The sequence below is a fragment of the Eupeodes corollae genome, chromosome 1, assembly GCF_945859685.1.
Source record: "Eupeodes corollae chromosome 1, idEupCoro1.1, whole genome shotgun sequence".
Lineage (NCBI taxonomy): Eukaryota > Metazoa > Arthropoda > Insecta > Diptera > Syrphidae > Eupeodes > Eupeodes corollae.
The window spans coordinates 284485944-284500936 of record NC_079147.1 but is presented as its reverse complement, the minus strand read 5'-3'; the positions used below and the strand labels follow the sequence as shown (position 1 = coordinate 284500936).

General features: G+C 38.2%; 1 protein-coding gene across 1 annotated transcript; it reads left to right on the top strand.

The window, feature by feature from the left end:
* Positions 1-359: 359 nt before the first annotated feature.
* Positions 360-5492, top strand: LOC129951099 (uncharacterized). Its single transcript, XM_056063114.1, has one exon. The coding sequence runs from the start codon at positions 360-362 to the stop codon at positions 5490-5492; it is 5133 nt and encodes a 1710-aa protein (XP_055919089.1).
* The last annotated feature ends 9501 nt before the right edge of the window (positions 5493-14993 follow it).

Here is a 14993-nt window from a genome sequence, read left to right as displayed (position 1 = left end):
ACTGATAGAGCTTTTTTGAATAGCATTTTTTTGTCGTTGAAATGCATTAAACAACTTTTGCCTTTTCGTAGGTTTAACCTTCAATGCTTTGAAAAGAAATTCTTAGTACAGAATAAATTCGCTTGTTAAAATTGGATTTTGGATTAATCTCAATTCTCACAATCTATCTTTGAATTCAACTCGCCGTGAGATTTTATTTGTTGGGACAGTTTTTTGTTGGGAAATTTTATTCTTTACAACAGGGTTGCCACCTAGCATTTTTGATTTGTTGAATAAATTTAATTGAATTTTCAATAAATTATAATCGTTTTTGTTTTACTGTCGCTGTTTAAAGAATAATAGAAAATTAAAAATCTAAAATGGCTGAACCAACACTTGATGAATTAAAACAACAACGAGCTTCTACTAAAGGAAGTATATCTCGGATAAAGAATATCGTGGAATCCAATTCTAGCGCCCTAACTTCAACTGAACTTGAATGTCGTCTAGGAATTTTGGAGTCGTATTTTAAACAAATATTAGCATATCAAACCAAAATAGAAGTTTTATTACCAACAGATACTAGTAGAGGTGAAATAGAAGATTTGTACATCACCGCAAAAACTAAAATTCTTTCGCTTTTGGGTACTGGTAGACGAAGTAGTATCGCAGACATGACAGTTTCTACTGTCCCACATACAATTAGTCATCTTCCAAAACAACGTTTACCAAAGTTTAGTGGAAGATATTCAGACTATAAAAATTTTATAAATTCGTACAACAATTTGGTAGAAAATGATTTAAGTTTGACAAAAATAGAAAAATTTAATTACTTGCTTTCTTGTTTGAGTGATCAAGCTCTTGGCACAGTTAAGGCTTTTCAAGTCACGGAAGCCAATTATCCCAAGGCACTTCTTAGTTTGAAAGAGCGCTATGATAATGATTGCCTCATTTTCTTAGAATATATCTCACAGCTGATCGAATTACCTAAGGTTCAAAAAGCTTCTTCTGTTTCTCTACGGAGCTTGGTAGACAATATTTCGGCGTTGATTAGTTCGCTACTTTCTATAGGATCGCATGAGAATATTTGTAACGCAATAATAATTCATATTGCGATGTCGAAGGTTGACACAGATACACAATCGAAGTGGGATGAACAACTGGACTATAAGAAGTTGCCGGATTGGAAGGATTGTGCAAGCATACTCAATAAACGGTGCCAATATTTGGAAGCAAGAGATAGCAAGCAGATTCGTTCGGAACAATGCGTGAAGACATTCAACAAACATTCATCAACAAAGCCAACAATAGTAAATCCTCATCGCCCACAAACTTCGCTTGCTGCAAACCAACGATCCTGTATCTTATGTCGAGACCTTAACCATTCAATTACAAATTGTAAAAAATTTCTTGAGCTTTCGGTTATGGATAGATTTTGGAAAACCAAAAAACTAGGCTTGTGTCTGAATTGTTTAGGGAAGGGTCATAGTGTATTAAGATGTCCATCGTCTTATAAGTGCAAGACTTGCAAACAAGCACATCATAGCCTTTTGCATAGGACTCAACCTGCAGACACCAATTCTGGTATTAATCCTCCCTCAGATACATCTGGTCAAAGCACATCAGCTGCAACTCATTCCGCAATGGAAAAAGAGCAAGTTCCTGAAGCACAAGTTATTTTAGCAACAGCATTAGTTCTTATCAAGGACTCATCGGAAGGCTTTCAACTCGGTAGGGTTCTACTAGATTCTGGTTCACAAGTCAATTTTATTAATGAAAAGTTCGCCAATTCACTTGGTCTAAGGAAACATCGTAAGAATGTTGACATCGTCGGAATAGGAGTGACTGAAACAAAAATAAAATATCAAACTCAATCAACAATCCGTTCACGATATAGCAACTTTGAAATTTCTCTCGAGTTTTTAGTTGCACCTTCCATCACTGGGTATCAGCCTGAAGCATCTCTCAATGTAAGCAGTTGGAATCTACCTTCTAATTTAGAGCTTGCTGATGAGAATTTTAATCAACCGTCACAAATCGATTTATTATTAGGGGCTGAAGCTTTCTTCGATTTATTAGAATCAGGTCAGATAAAACTCGGAGAGGGTCTTCCATCATTGCAACAAACTGCATTAGGATGGATTGTATCTGGAAGATACAAATCAAAATACAACACTACAAAGAAAGCATCGTGCGTAGCCAATACACTTGAAGTTGGTCTGGATAAATATTTTGAAAAATTCTTTGAATTTGAAGAAATTCAAGGTCTACGGTCAATATGGTCTGAAGAGCAGAATGAATGCGAAAAGCATTTCATAGACACAATTAAGGTGCTTCCTAGCGGTCGGCTTATGGTACAACTACCTTTCAAAAAACATCCTAGCTGTCTTGGAGGCTCTTACGATATTGCTTTTAGAAGATTTTTGTCGCTTGAGCGTAGGTTATCCAAAAATGCATCAATAAAAAGTCAATATTCTGATTTCTTAAAAGAATACGAACGTTTAGGTCACATGTCTCTAGTTCCCAATCCAAACCTTGATGAAGATCATTATTATCTTCCGCATCAATATGTATTAAGGCCTGATAGCGTATCAACAAAGTTACGTGTAGTCTTCGACGCATCTTGCCGCACATCATCACAAATTTCTTTAAATGGAATACTAATGGTGGGTCCTACTATACAGGATGAGCTTTTGATTATTTTGCTACGTTTTAGACTTTATCGATACGCGCTAACTGCAGATATCGTTAAGATGTATAGGCAATTCCTTGTGCATCCATCGGATAGGAAATTCCAATTCATCTTATGGAGAGAAAACGAACATACCCCAATACAAACTTACCAGCTCAATACCATAACTTACGGCACATCATCTGCACCCTTTTTAGCAATTCGCTGTCTTCAGTATTTGGCTGAAATTAACGTCGAACGTTTTAGTCAAGGTGCTGCTGTTCTTAAGTCGGACTTTTACGTTGATGACATGCTAACTGGGGCAGACGACTTGGATACTCTTTGTCAAAAACGGAATGAAGTCGTTTCAATTTTGAGTACAGCTGGCTTAGAACTTTCGAAGTGGAACAGCAATCATATCGCTTTAATTGAAGAAGCTACACCAAAGGACATCAAATTGACTGAATCCAATCTCACCAGTACGTTAGGTATTTCTTGGAACCCTCGTGCTGATGAATTCATTTTTTCATACAAACCTAATCGGGTCTATACAAAATACACAAAAAGATCTATTCTCTCGCTTTCGTCGTCTCTTTTTGATCCAATGGGCTTGCTTAGTCCAATAATTATCCGGGCTAAGATACTGCTACAACAGCTTTGGATAGAAAAATTCGATTGGGACGAAAATATTTCTCCAAATCTCGAGACAGAGTGGCGTCAATTCATGACAGATCTCAACTCAATTCAAAATCTTCCAATTCCTCGATACGTTTTTCTAGAAAACAATATCAGATTCCAGATACATGGGTTCGCAGACGCATCTATGAAAGGGTATGGCTGCTGCATTTATCTGCGGAGCATTGACAATAGTGGGTCCGTAGGAGTGAAACTTTTAGTCGCCAAATCCAGAGTTGCTCCTGCAAAGAAGAGAACACTTCCCCGCCTAGAGCTCTGCGCAGCACATCTCTTATCCAAACTTTGGGTAACAATACAAAGGGTCATCGTCAAGCACTACAATGAAACTTACTTTTGGACTGATTCGTCAATAGTTCTGCACTGGATATCCACACATTCTTCGAAGCTAAATACTTTCGTTGGTAATAGAGTAGCTGAAATCCAGGACACAACAAAGGAGGTGGTCTGGAAACATGTTCCAACTTCTGACAATCCAGCAGATATAGTTTCTCGAGGATGTACAGCGGAAGAGCTTAAAAGTTCAATTTGGTTCAGGGGTCCAGATTTCTTGATCGAGGATGAAGAAAGGTGGCCATGTTCATTAGGAGCTTCTCCTCCTCCAGAAGATTTATTGCTAGAACACAGGAAAACTGTTTTAGTTTGTCAAAAAGACAAAAACTATTATCTCAATTTAATTGAAAAGGTTAGCTCGTACACCAAAGTTTTGAGAATCTTTGCTTACGTAAAAAGATATCTCAATTTACGATTACTGAGGATTCCATTCCCAGGTCGATACCTTACAGCTGGGGAGTTAGATTATTCGTTACTCACCATAGTTAATGTCATACAAATGGAGTATTTTGCGAAGGAGATCCAGGCAGTAAAATCAAACTCAAAACTTCAAGGATCGACAAAATGGTTATGTCCTTTTATCGAGGACAGAAATGGTCTTTTGTTGTTGAGAGTAGGTGGCAGATTGAAACATGCTGACATTCCAGAGGAAAACAAACATCCGATGTTGCTTCCAAAAGATTGCAATTTCAGCAAAGAACTTATTCGACATTTGCACTATTCTAACTACCATGCAGGTCCAAAGGCTCTTGTGGCGCTAACGAGACAAAGATTTTGGATCATCAATGTTCGACAGTTGGCACGCAGCGTTATTCGAAGGTGCACTCATTGTGCAAGATATCGACCGAAGTTATATGACCAAGTAATGGGAGATTTGCCTGCAGAAAGATTAACATCTTCACGTCCATTTTTATGCTGTGGGGTTGATTTCTGTGGTCCTATTTACACATACTACAAAATCAGGGGGAAGGTGCCTTATAAAACCTATGTGGCAGTTTTTGTCTGCTTCGCTTCGAAAGCGGTTCACTTAGAAGCTGTATCAGACCTTTCAGCAGACGCTTTTATAGGAGCATTAAAAAGAATGATAGGTCGTAGAGGTATTCCCAAAGACATCCACTGTGACAACGCGACAAATTTTGTTGGCGCACAGTCAAAACTAAGCGAGTTGCGAGATATGTTGTTCAAAAAATCCAACCAAGAAAATCTCATTAATTATTGTACTAATTCCAATATAAATTTTCATTTTATACCCCCCAGGGCACCCAATTTTGGTGGAATTTGGGAAGCTGCAGTTAAAGTCGCTAAGGGTCATTTGTATCGCAGCCTTGGAAACGCCAAATTGTCATTCGAAGAGCTGTCAACTGCACTTGTCGAGATTGAGGCCATCATGAATTCGAGGCCTATTACTTCTATATCAACAGATCCAAACGACTTCGAAGCCCTAACATCAGCACATCTCCTGATCGGATCCTCTCTCAAGGCGATTCCCGAACTATTGACTGAGGTATCCGACATAAGCTATCTCGAAAGGTGGCGGCGAATTAACGCTGTCAAAACTCATTTCTGGAAGCGATGGTCCAACGAGTACGTCACTGAACTGCAAGGTCGTGGAAAGTGGACAACATCAAGTCCAAATATCGCTATCGGCAGCTTGGTCATCATTCACGAAGACAATTTACCACCCCAAAAATGGCTCTTGGGAAGAGTCACCAAAGTCATCGAAGGTCCTGATGGGCGAGTAAGAGTCGCCGATGTTAAAACTCAACGAGGAACATTTCGAAGACCTATTCGCAAATTGGCGGCGATTCCGTCTTGAAAGGTGATCCTTTCAAAGGGGGCGGAATGTTGGAGCTCAAATCATCATAAATTACTTTATTTTTGAATTAAATTTTGAATAATTAACTTACTCTTAAATTGAATAAATTCTACTACTTTTATTACATTTATTTTTGAATTTGGCGCTTCATTTATACCATTCGCCATAATAACTTATTGTTGAATTCGCCTTAAAAATGTTACTTAAAAATAACATAATTTCTCTCTCTAAAAATCTGCAATAAAATGTATGTATAAATAGAAGCTTTCAACTTTAATAAAATCTCTTTTCTTGTTCAAAAACCCTTAGGGGAAAAATCGCGGGATTTTCATTTCGTCGTTCGCTACAAGTTTATAGTTTCGCTTTTATAGTATATCGGCTATAATATAGTAATTTAAAAGTTATAGGATCTAAAGTAATTTCGCTTAATTTATCTCAACCAGGATCTACCTATCTTTTTCATAGAAAAGACAAAATAGAGTTCCCAGGTTGACGGTCAAGGTTGTTTGATCGTACACCCATTTTTGCCACCTCTGACTCAATACTAACACAAGCCGCGTTGACGTCACGCTGGGTTCTTCTTATTATGTGAATGTCATCAGCATATACCAGTAATTGGATAGACTTTTGAAAGATAGTGCCTCTAGTGTTGACGTATGAGCTCTGCACTATTCTTTCAAGTACGATGTTAAAAAAATCACATGACAGCCTATCACCTTGTCTTAAACCTTTTTTGACATCGAAAGGTTTTGTTAAGTTGTTTCAAACCTTTATGACGACGAGTTTGGCAGGGATGTCAAAACTAGACATGGCTCTATACAGCTCGTCCCTCTAGAAGCTGTCATATTCAGCCTTGAAATCGATGAACAGATGGTGGGTGTCGATTTGGTGTTTTTGGGTTTTTCCAGGATGTGCCGTAATGTAAATATTTGATCAACTGTGGACTTTCTTGGTCTAAAACCACACTGATAAGGAACTATCAGGTTGTTGGCGATGGGATTTAGACGTTCACATATTACGGCAGAGAAGATTTTATAGGCGATGTTAAGTAGACTGATGCCTCTATAGTTGGTGCAGTTAAGAGGGTCTCTTTTTTAAGGATCGGGCAAACAATACTGAAGTATCTCCGGCTGCTTTGAAGAGCTCGGCATTCAAGCCATCAAGCTTAGATATGACAATCTTTACTTCGTCAGAGTTGGGAGGACGGTATTGGTGGCTTTCGTCGTCTATGTTGAATAGATCATCCTGAACAGATCAGCCTTACAGCGTAATTCAGTTCGTCGTCACCGTTGTACAGTCTGCAGAAGTGGTCCTTCCATATCCTCAGCATTGACTGCGGTTCCACTATGATGTTTCCACTTTCGTCTTTGCAGCCTTCGGTTCAAGGTTTATGTACCTGTGAATTTCGTTTCACCTGTTCATAAAACTTTCGAACCTCATTCCTGCTTTTATACCTCTCAACATCTTCGACCGCACGCTTCTCATGCCATCTCTTTTTCCTTCTGAGAAGAGGCGAGAGGCTCTTCTGCTCATAGAGCTCACGAGCAGCTCTCGTCCTTTTATGAAGCCCCGCCGCTTTGCGTGCCTCTTGTTTGGCTGCATTTGCCTGCCGACATTCCTCATCAAACCAGGGGTTCCTTTTTGGTGGCTTTTTTAAAACCAGCACATCAGAGGCAGCTTCTCTGATTGCATCTTGGCAATGTTGCCACTGGTTTTCGATACAATGTGTTGGCGGCAGAGAACTTCGAGAGAGGTTACTTGTAGCTCGGTCAGTAAAGGATTTGGCGATCTCTGGCGATTGTAGCCGTTCGACATTGTATCTTCTCCCAGCACCTCCCTGTCTTGCCTTGGGTCTGGAAATCCAACAAGGTAGTGGTCCGAGTCGATGTTAGCTCCTCGGAAAGTTCGTACATCCATGATGCTGGTAGCGTGTCTGGCGTCGATCGCAATATGGTCAATCTGGTTGACGGTAGATTGATCTGGAGAAGTCCAAGTTCCTTTGTGGATGTTGAGGTGTGGAAAACGCGTACTGGCTACCATGACGTTTCGCCCCGCAGCAAAATCTATGAGCCTGAATCCATTGTCGGAAGTGTTGTCGTGCAGGCTGTTCTTCCCGATTATTCCACCAAAGATGTCTTCCCTTCCTAGGTATTAAAATCGCCCAAAAAATCAAATCAAATGGGGTGGCACAACAGTCAGTTGTGAACCAGGGCCTAGTGACTTACAACTCTCAACCATTCCTGTGTGCGAGTACTGTTGTCAGGAATGGAAGGGACCTACAATTTAAGGCCGAATCCGAACGGCTAATTTGAGAAAGCACTTTTTCATGACAAGAATTACTCTTGAAGGATTTGTCAATTCCTCGCAAGAGGCAGTACCCGCGAAAATTATTTTTTTTTTTTTTTTAATTAAGCTGGCACAGGCAGGGATTGAACCCAAGACCCCTTGCATGACAGTCCAACGCACTTACCATCATGCCACGGGTACTACATTAAAAAATGATATTAAAATCGCCCAGGACTATTTTAATATCGTAGCTAGGGCACTGCTCATATGTTTTGTCTAAGAGCTCGAAAAACATATCTTTGGTGTTGTCGTCTTTCTCTTCTGTGGGGGCGTGCGCGCATATCAGGCTAATGTTGCCGAATTAAGCCTTGATGCGTATGGTCATGAGGCGCTCATTGATGCACCTATAGCTCAAGACTTCTTGCCTAAGTCTGGCTCCAATGACGAAGAGGCATCCAAATAAGCGCTGTTGGTTTTCGTGGTAGCAGTCACAATAGTAAATATCGCAGTTTTTCATCCTCTTTTTGCCCGGCCCATCCCATCGTATTTCCTGGATATCGGTGATATCTGCTTTATATCGTTCTAGGGCCTCCGCTAATTCTTCGGCCGCACGTGGTCTGTTAAGGGACCTAACATTCCACGTGCATATCCGAAGTTCGTTGTCCTTTATTCGTTTGCGTTGGTTGTCAATAGTAAATCCGTCCGTATCCGATGCTTGTTGGTGCTTCGCAACTATGAAAGCTTTTACGTGGCCAGGAAATCACTCCGACGGCACAACTAAGTTGTATGCTGTGTGCTTAAGTTCTCAATATAGCTGCATCTATTAGGTCTTGAATCGATTGTGGAACTTTGGTTTAAATCTTATCCTGTACTTAAAAGCAAAGAAATAATATAAGATCTTATTGGCTAATTGTGCACACCAAATGCAAAATTTAGTTTTCAAATGATGCAGTTGCTCGCAGGATTAGTATTTGTGACAGCCTGAGCAACTTTTCCATCTATCATTGTTAGATTAAGATGGTGTATAACTTTGATGGTAAGTGTGCCAATATTTATCGCGGTCATTTCCAATCCCTGTATTTCATTTTCCTCACGGTTTTTTTCTTCACGTATCAAGTCAAGTGTTTCCTTTTGTATTCAAATTTCAATGCTCTTCAATATCGTGTTGAAGACTGACGGGAATTGATCCATATGGGATTGTTTCTGTCAGTTGGTAAGGTCGTTTTGAGGGGCTCCTTTTTACTTGGTAAATATAGGAACTATAAGGAAAAACTTTGCATTCGTGCAAAATTTCTAACTTGAAATTTTAATCAAACATAATATTACGATGTTAGAGAAGTAAAAAAAAGAGGGTCCCCGTCCTGTCTGTTTTGTCTATCAGTCCACACTCCTAAATCCTAAACCATTGGGTCGATTGAGTTCAAACTTGGAAGTTAAGGTTTTGAGCAGATTCGCGTTAGGATTTTTTTTAAGATAAAAACTAACAGTGGCCTCCAAATAATTTTTTTGGTCAAAAAACGAAAATTCTAATTTTCTCAAAAACAAACCGATATATTTTTTTTAATTTTCTCCAAAATTTTATTTTTTAATTTGGCTTCTTTTAATAAGAAAAACATATTTTTATATTGCTCATGAAAGGTACGGCTCGTAGAACCGTTATTTTGTTTTTTAATTTTCTCAGAAACTTATCAACCGATTTCATTAACTTTTTTTGAATAAGCTCTCATCTTGCCTTAACAATATTTGATTATCAAAAGTGGAATTTTTTATTGTTTGAATTTTTAAAAAAATATTGATTTTTTTTTTTTTTAATTCGATATCTCGAAAACGGGTCAAAATTTTTTTACGAAATTCAAATGTAAAGCGTATTTTAAGAATCACTAAATAACTGAATACCAAAAATATTTTTAGAACATTTTTGGTCGGCAAACCAGGGGTTTCGCTGTGGTGGCCGTGTGAAACCTAGCACTTCAGAGGCGGCATCTCTGATGGCTGCAACGTCGAAACTTCTCACAGTACTTCCTTGTTTTGGCTTGCATCGGGATATCCGTAGCCGTATACTTTGGCTACAACGAGGTAGTGGTCCGAGTCAATGCTGGCCCTTCGGAATGTTCGGATATCCTGCATACTGGAGAATGTGGTCAATCTGGTTGACGGTTGATTGATCAGGAGATTTGCATGTCCCTTTGTGGATATTGAGATGTGTGAACTGCGTACTATCTACCAGAACGTCTCGTCCCGCAGCGAAATCGATCAGCCTGAATCCGTTGACGGAGGTGGGGTCGTGCAGACTATTTCTCTCCATCGTGCGGCCACCAAAGATGTCTTCTCTTCCTAGCTTGGCGTTAAAATCTCCTAAGAAAATTTGAAGGTCATAGCCATATGGTCTCAGCATAGGATAACCCACGTGAGTAGTGCCCACATGTCTTGTCCAAGAGCTCGAAGAATATGTCTTTGGTGTCTTCATCTTTCTAATCTGTTGGGCATGCGCTTACATTAGGCTTATGTTGGTGAATTTAACCTTAAAGCGGGTTGTCGTGATGCGCTCACACTCTTGAAACTCAAGTTCCAACAACAAAGCCACACCCAAATAGACACTGCTTTTAGTCTGGGTAACAGTCGCCGTATTATACATCGCAGTCTTTTAGTTTAAATTTCCCCTGTCTATCCCATTACACTTCTTGGACGCCGCGGCGATAATATCTGCCTTTCATGTGGTCTATTAAGTTACCTAACAAGTTTAAAGTTCGTTGTCCTTTTTCCGTTAGCTTAGTTCGTCATCAGTAAATCCGTCTGTATCCGAGGCTAGTTGGTGCTTCTCAAATAGGATATTTTTATATGTTCAAAAAGTAACTCCGGTTTGCTCAAATTTTTTAAGGATTGTTCCGATTGTTCACAAATTTGGACAGAATACAATCTTGTAGTTTGTAGTGGACGATATGGATTTTGATTTGAACGCCCATTTTCATAATAATCCTGAATATTTCCATATTTCAAAATGAATTAGTCTGAAATTGAGAAATGTCAAATGAAATGCAAAAAAAACTTGACGTTTTGGTGTGGCTCACATCAAACATCGGCCCATAAAATTTAACCACCCTTTATAAATGTTATAGTTTAACTTTCTTCTAATTCATCTTTAAGTTAGAGGTTCTTGAAAATTTTGTTGTTATCCCAATTAAACCAAAATCTCTCAATCTTAAAAATTAATTTTCACCAAAAAATTCAACTAATCTGCTAAGTATACAAGTTGGGACATCAGTTGTCGTCAAAATATTTTAAAACGTCTGTTTTAATAAAATTTTAATTCTTCTTTTTTGTCACCAATTAGCTTCATATATCCTTTTATACAAATGACTAGCCCAAGTGTGGTACATATAGGTATGTGAAAAGTAAGTAAAGGTAGATACCTACCAACAACAGAAAACACACACAATCCTTTCACCATCATTTCCATTTCCATCACTCTACTGCACTTCCTTTGTCACTCTTCAATTTACTGGATTACTTTCGGATTACTGTCATACTCCAATCGGAAGTGATTCGAAAAACGAAAATTCGCCCAAAAATTGTCAGGCAGTATATGTGTGTGTACCCGCCACCGGTAATACGGGCTGCAAACAGCCCGTACTTACTTTGTTATCCAAAAATAACGAAAAAAGCTCAAAAAAACAACGAAAATAAGTTTTATCGTCTGGTTTAATTTTTTTTGAGTGTGTTATACTTTTAGCCCCGTGCGTCAATGCTTTGGAAGGTATCCTTGCTTTGCTGATGCCGATGCCGCTACTGCTTTTTGCTATACTGCCATTGCCATCATCATCACCATCTCACCTCTCTCCCAACTCAACTCAATTCAGCTCGACAGAAAAACTTCAGCGAATCAACAAACGAACGAGAAAAGAAATCCTTGAGTAGATGTCATCCACAAGGATTACGAGAGTTTTATAAAATTTTACTGCCTGCCTTCTTCGCCATCTTTTATTCTTTCCCATCTTTTTTCCTTTTGGTCCTTGTTGTACGCGGAAGTTTACTTTTTGAATGCAACTTTTCTCTTTTTCAAGTTTGTGTTTTTTTTTTGCAATGTTGTCCCGAAAGTTTTTGGGACCTTTATACCGCACTCCTTGCCCCTCCCAACCCCTCTGCTCAGTGGATTGTATACCTACCTAATCCCTCATCGGGTTGAGTCCTTTCGAAATCGCTGAAATTTTCTTTTATAGCGGAACGGTTTTCCATTTGTTTGAAGGGCTTACAAAAACAGGATATATGTTCTATAGGTACATCATATACGTTTCTCCCTTAAGGTTCTTATGCCGCTGGCACTGGCAGGAGGTATTTAGTCTTCTCAAGAAATAATAAAAATATTTGTTCCAAACTTTTACGATTATTTGATGGAGTTCCTTCGAAAATTATTTCTCAAAAATAAAAGAATAAAACCTCTGACGGATATCCTTATTTCTGGACTAATTACTGACTTCTGAAAGAACTTTGTTTTTCCTTCATATTTTTCTTCTGAGCAATATTCTTGAAAATGTCGTAGAATTCAAAGTTCAAACTTTTCAAATGTCCAAGTCCAAGGGTTTAAAAAATTACAAGATATTCATTTGTAATTCTTTTCTATTTAAGTTTGAATTGAACGAAGAAATTTGTTAAACTTAACGAAAGGAAAAAAAGAATTCTATCAAATGGTCATTTCATCTGGAAGTGACAGATCTCTCTTTGAAAATGAAGACAACTAAAAAGGGGATGGAAAATCTTTTAATTGATTTTTCTTTCAGTCTTTGAACTTTTTTTAATACCTTGGGTTAGGTGCTTGAAATAGTTTTTAAATGGGGTCTTAAACTCTGGTCATGTAAAAATAAAAACTCCTGTTACAAATTGTGTTCGTGTGATTTTTGCTATTTTTGCTTGACCAATTTTTATGTGAGGTGCTGATGCTGAGGGTGAAAAAAAACACAAGGATTTCTGTTTGCCACTTTGTCATCCTTTTTTGTTTTCGTCCTCAACCCAGCTGGGATAATAAACTAAAATGAAGTGGCAATAAAATGCGATTTTATGAGAAGCTTTTGAAGCTTTTTACGTTTTTTCTTTCCTCTGCTGTTGATATTGTTATAGTGTCATGTGGCTCCTCTTGTTTTTGTTGTTGTTGTTTTTTCGTCATTGACAGGACAACATATGGTTGCGAGTTAAGTGCATATGGTGTTAAGGGATATCCAAGCCTTGAAATGGGAGGATTCCATCAGCTTGTAGGTGGGTAGGCGAAGGCATGCGACTGCGAGGATAAACATTTTTTTGTACCGATTTGTTGTAAAAATATGTTTATTATTTTATTACCTTCGATGGATAAAAAATAACATTGTGGTTGAAGTATGTACTAAAATAAAAAATGTTTATTATTTTATTCAAATTTGTTTTTACATATTTCATATTTTTTTAGTTTTTGTTTTAAAAAATTGTCCCCCAATATTCTCTATACAAAAAATTCCATTTTTGTTTACCCAGATTTAAGGATTTTGGTGGTATTTTTGCGGAGTGGAAATTATTCTCACATTCCAGGGATTCATTCCTTTACAAGGAGACTATGTAATTAATTCCAAGAGTTTATTGAGGACTCACGCATAGTTGATGAGTTTAACGGTAATTTTGATTTTTTTTAAAATTGTTTTCTATTGTATAAAAGTTTAGCCCAACACAAGTTTCCTTTTAAACATACGATGAAATGAACAAATTAATTCTAGAGAGTTTTCCAATAACAGTTTTTGCGTTTGGATATTAAAAAACGATTGTATCTATATTTATACGTTCGTTATAAATTTCAAATTAATAAGAACTTCCAAGAAAATCCATAAAGTATCGCAATCCTAGCTGTCATTTTGTGTTTCCTACAAGCAGAAACGTCAATTGACACGCATACATCTAATGCTCTCATGAATCTATCACACACATTCAAAATTGGTATCAATTTTCCTCGAATTTGTCAAAAATTCGTGCCACCATTGTTCAAAAGGCATTATAACGAAAAGAAGGAATCTAAAAGTGAATACCTGACCTTATATGGACAAGTTGTTTTCAATAATTGGTTGATAACGACAAATTTGATAAATCTCATTCAGAATGTGGTGATTATAAACTAATTGTGATGAGTGGAAAATATCTGTTTAGTTTTTGTTACCTTGAATTAAATAGGTTTTTTTCTTTTTCAAGAGAGAAATGCAATATTTAAGTATATATTTTTTCAGTATCATGGTTAGTGGTGGACAAACTTGAGGATAATGCGGAACATGCTACAGGAAGGGGGGACACAAGGGAGCTGCATAAAATCACTAAGGACATTGTTGGACAGCGTAGTAGCACTGACACTAACCATGCCGTGTTAGATTTGAACGGCAACTTTTTAGTGACGATAGAAGATCAGCTACAAAGATGGAAGGGGCACTTCTGTGAGCTGCTGAATGATGACCACAATGCAGAATTGAATCCACAATTGAACAACATTCGCAGATCTTCTAGGGGTATTGACACCAGTCCTCCAACAAGTGCAGAGATAAGTAATGCGGTACATCTTTTAAAGAAAAACAAAGCATCAGGACTTGATGGTATTCCCGCAGAATTCCTAAAAGCAGATCCTGAGACAGCTTCCCGTATTTTGCTGTTCTGTCCATTTTTCCGAAGTTAATGGCAAATATTATTCTCGGGAGGATTAAATCAAGGATCGAGTCTACCCTCAATAAGCACGAAGCGGGGGTTTCGCAGTGGTCGATCGTGCGTCGACCACATCAAAACCTTGCGAATCAATCTCGAACAATAATCTGAGTACCAATCACCGCTGAACCTAATGTTTGTAGATTTTGAGAAGGCGTTTGATCGGGTCAATTGTGAATGTATCTGGAGATCGCTTATTGTGCGAGGAATCCCTGAGAAAATTGTGGCTGTTTTTAAAGAATCGTACAACAACGCAAGGTGTTTTGGGTTGCACAATGGACAGCTTTCCGAGTCCTTCGATGTGCGTCAAGAAGTGAGACAAGGAGATGTCTTGTCACCAATTCTGTTTTCGCCGGCGATTGACGATGTGATGACTGCCACTGTGGGTACAAATGAAAGACACGGTATCCAATGGAGTCTGTTTGACAAGCTTAGATACATAGATTATGCTGACGATATATATGTCTCATGGCAAACAACATGGCAGGCTTAAATCAGATGTGCCATTCCCTGCAA

Coding starts and splice junctions, on each gene's coding strand:
- LOC129951099 (XM_056063114.1), top strand. CDS start 360: ATGGCTGAACCAACACTTGATGAATTAAAACAACAACGAGCTTCTACT.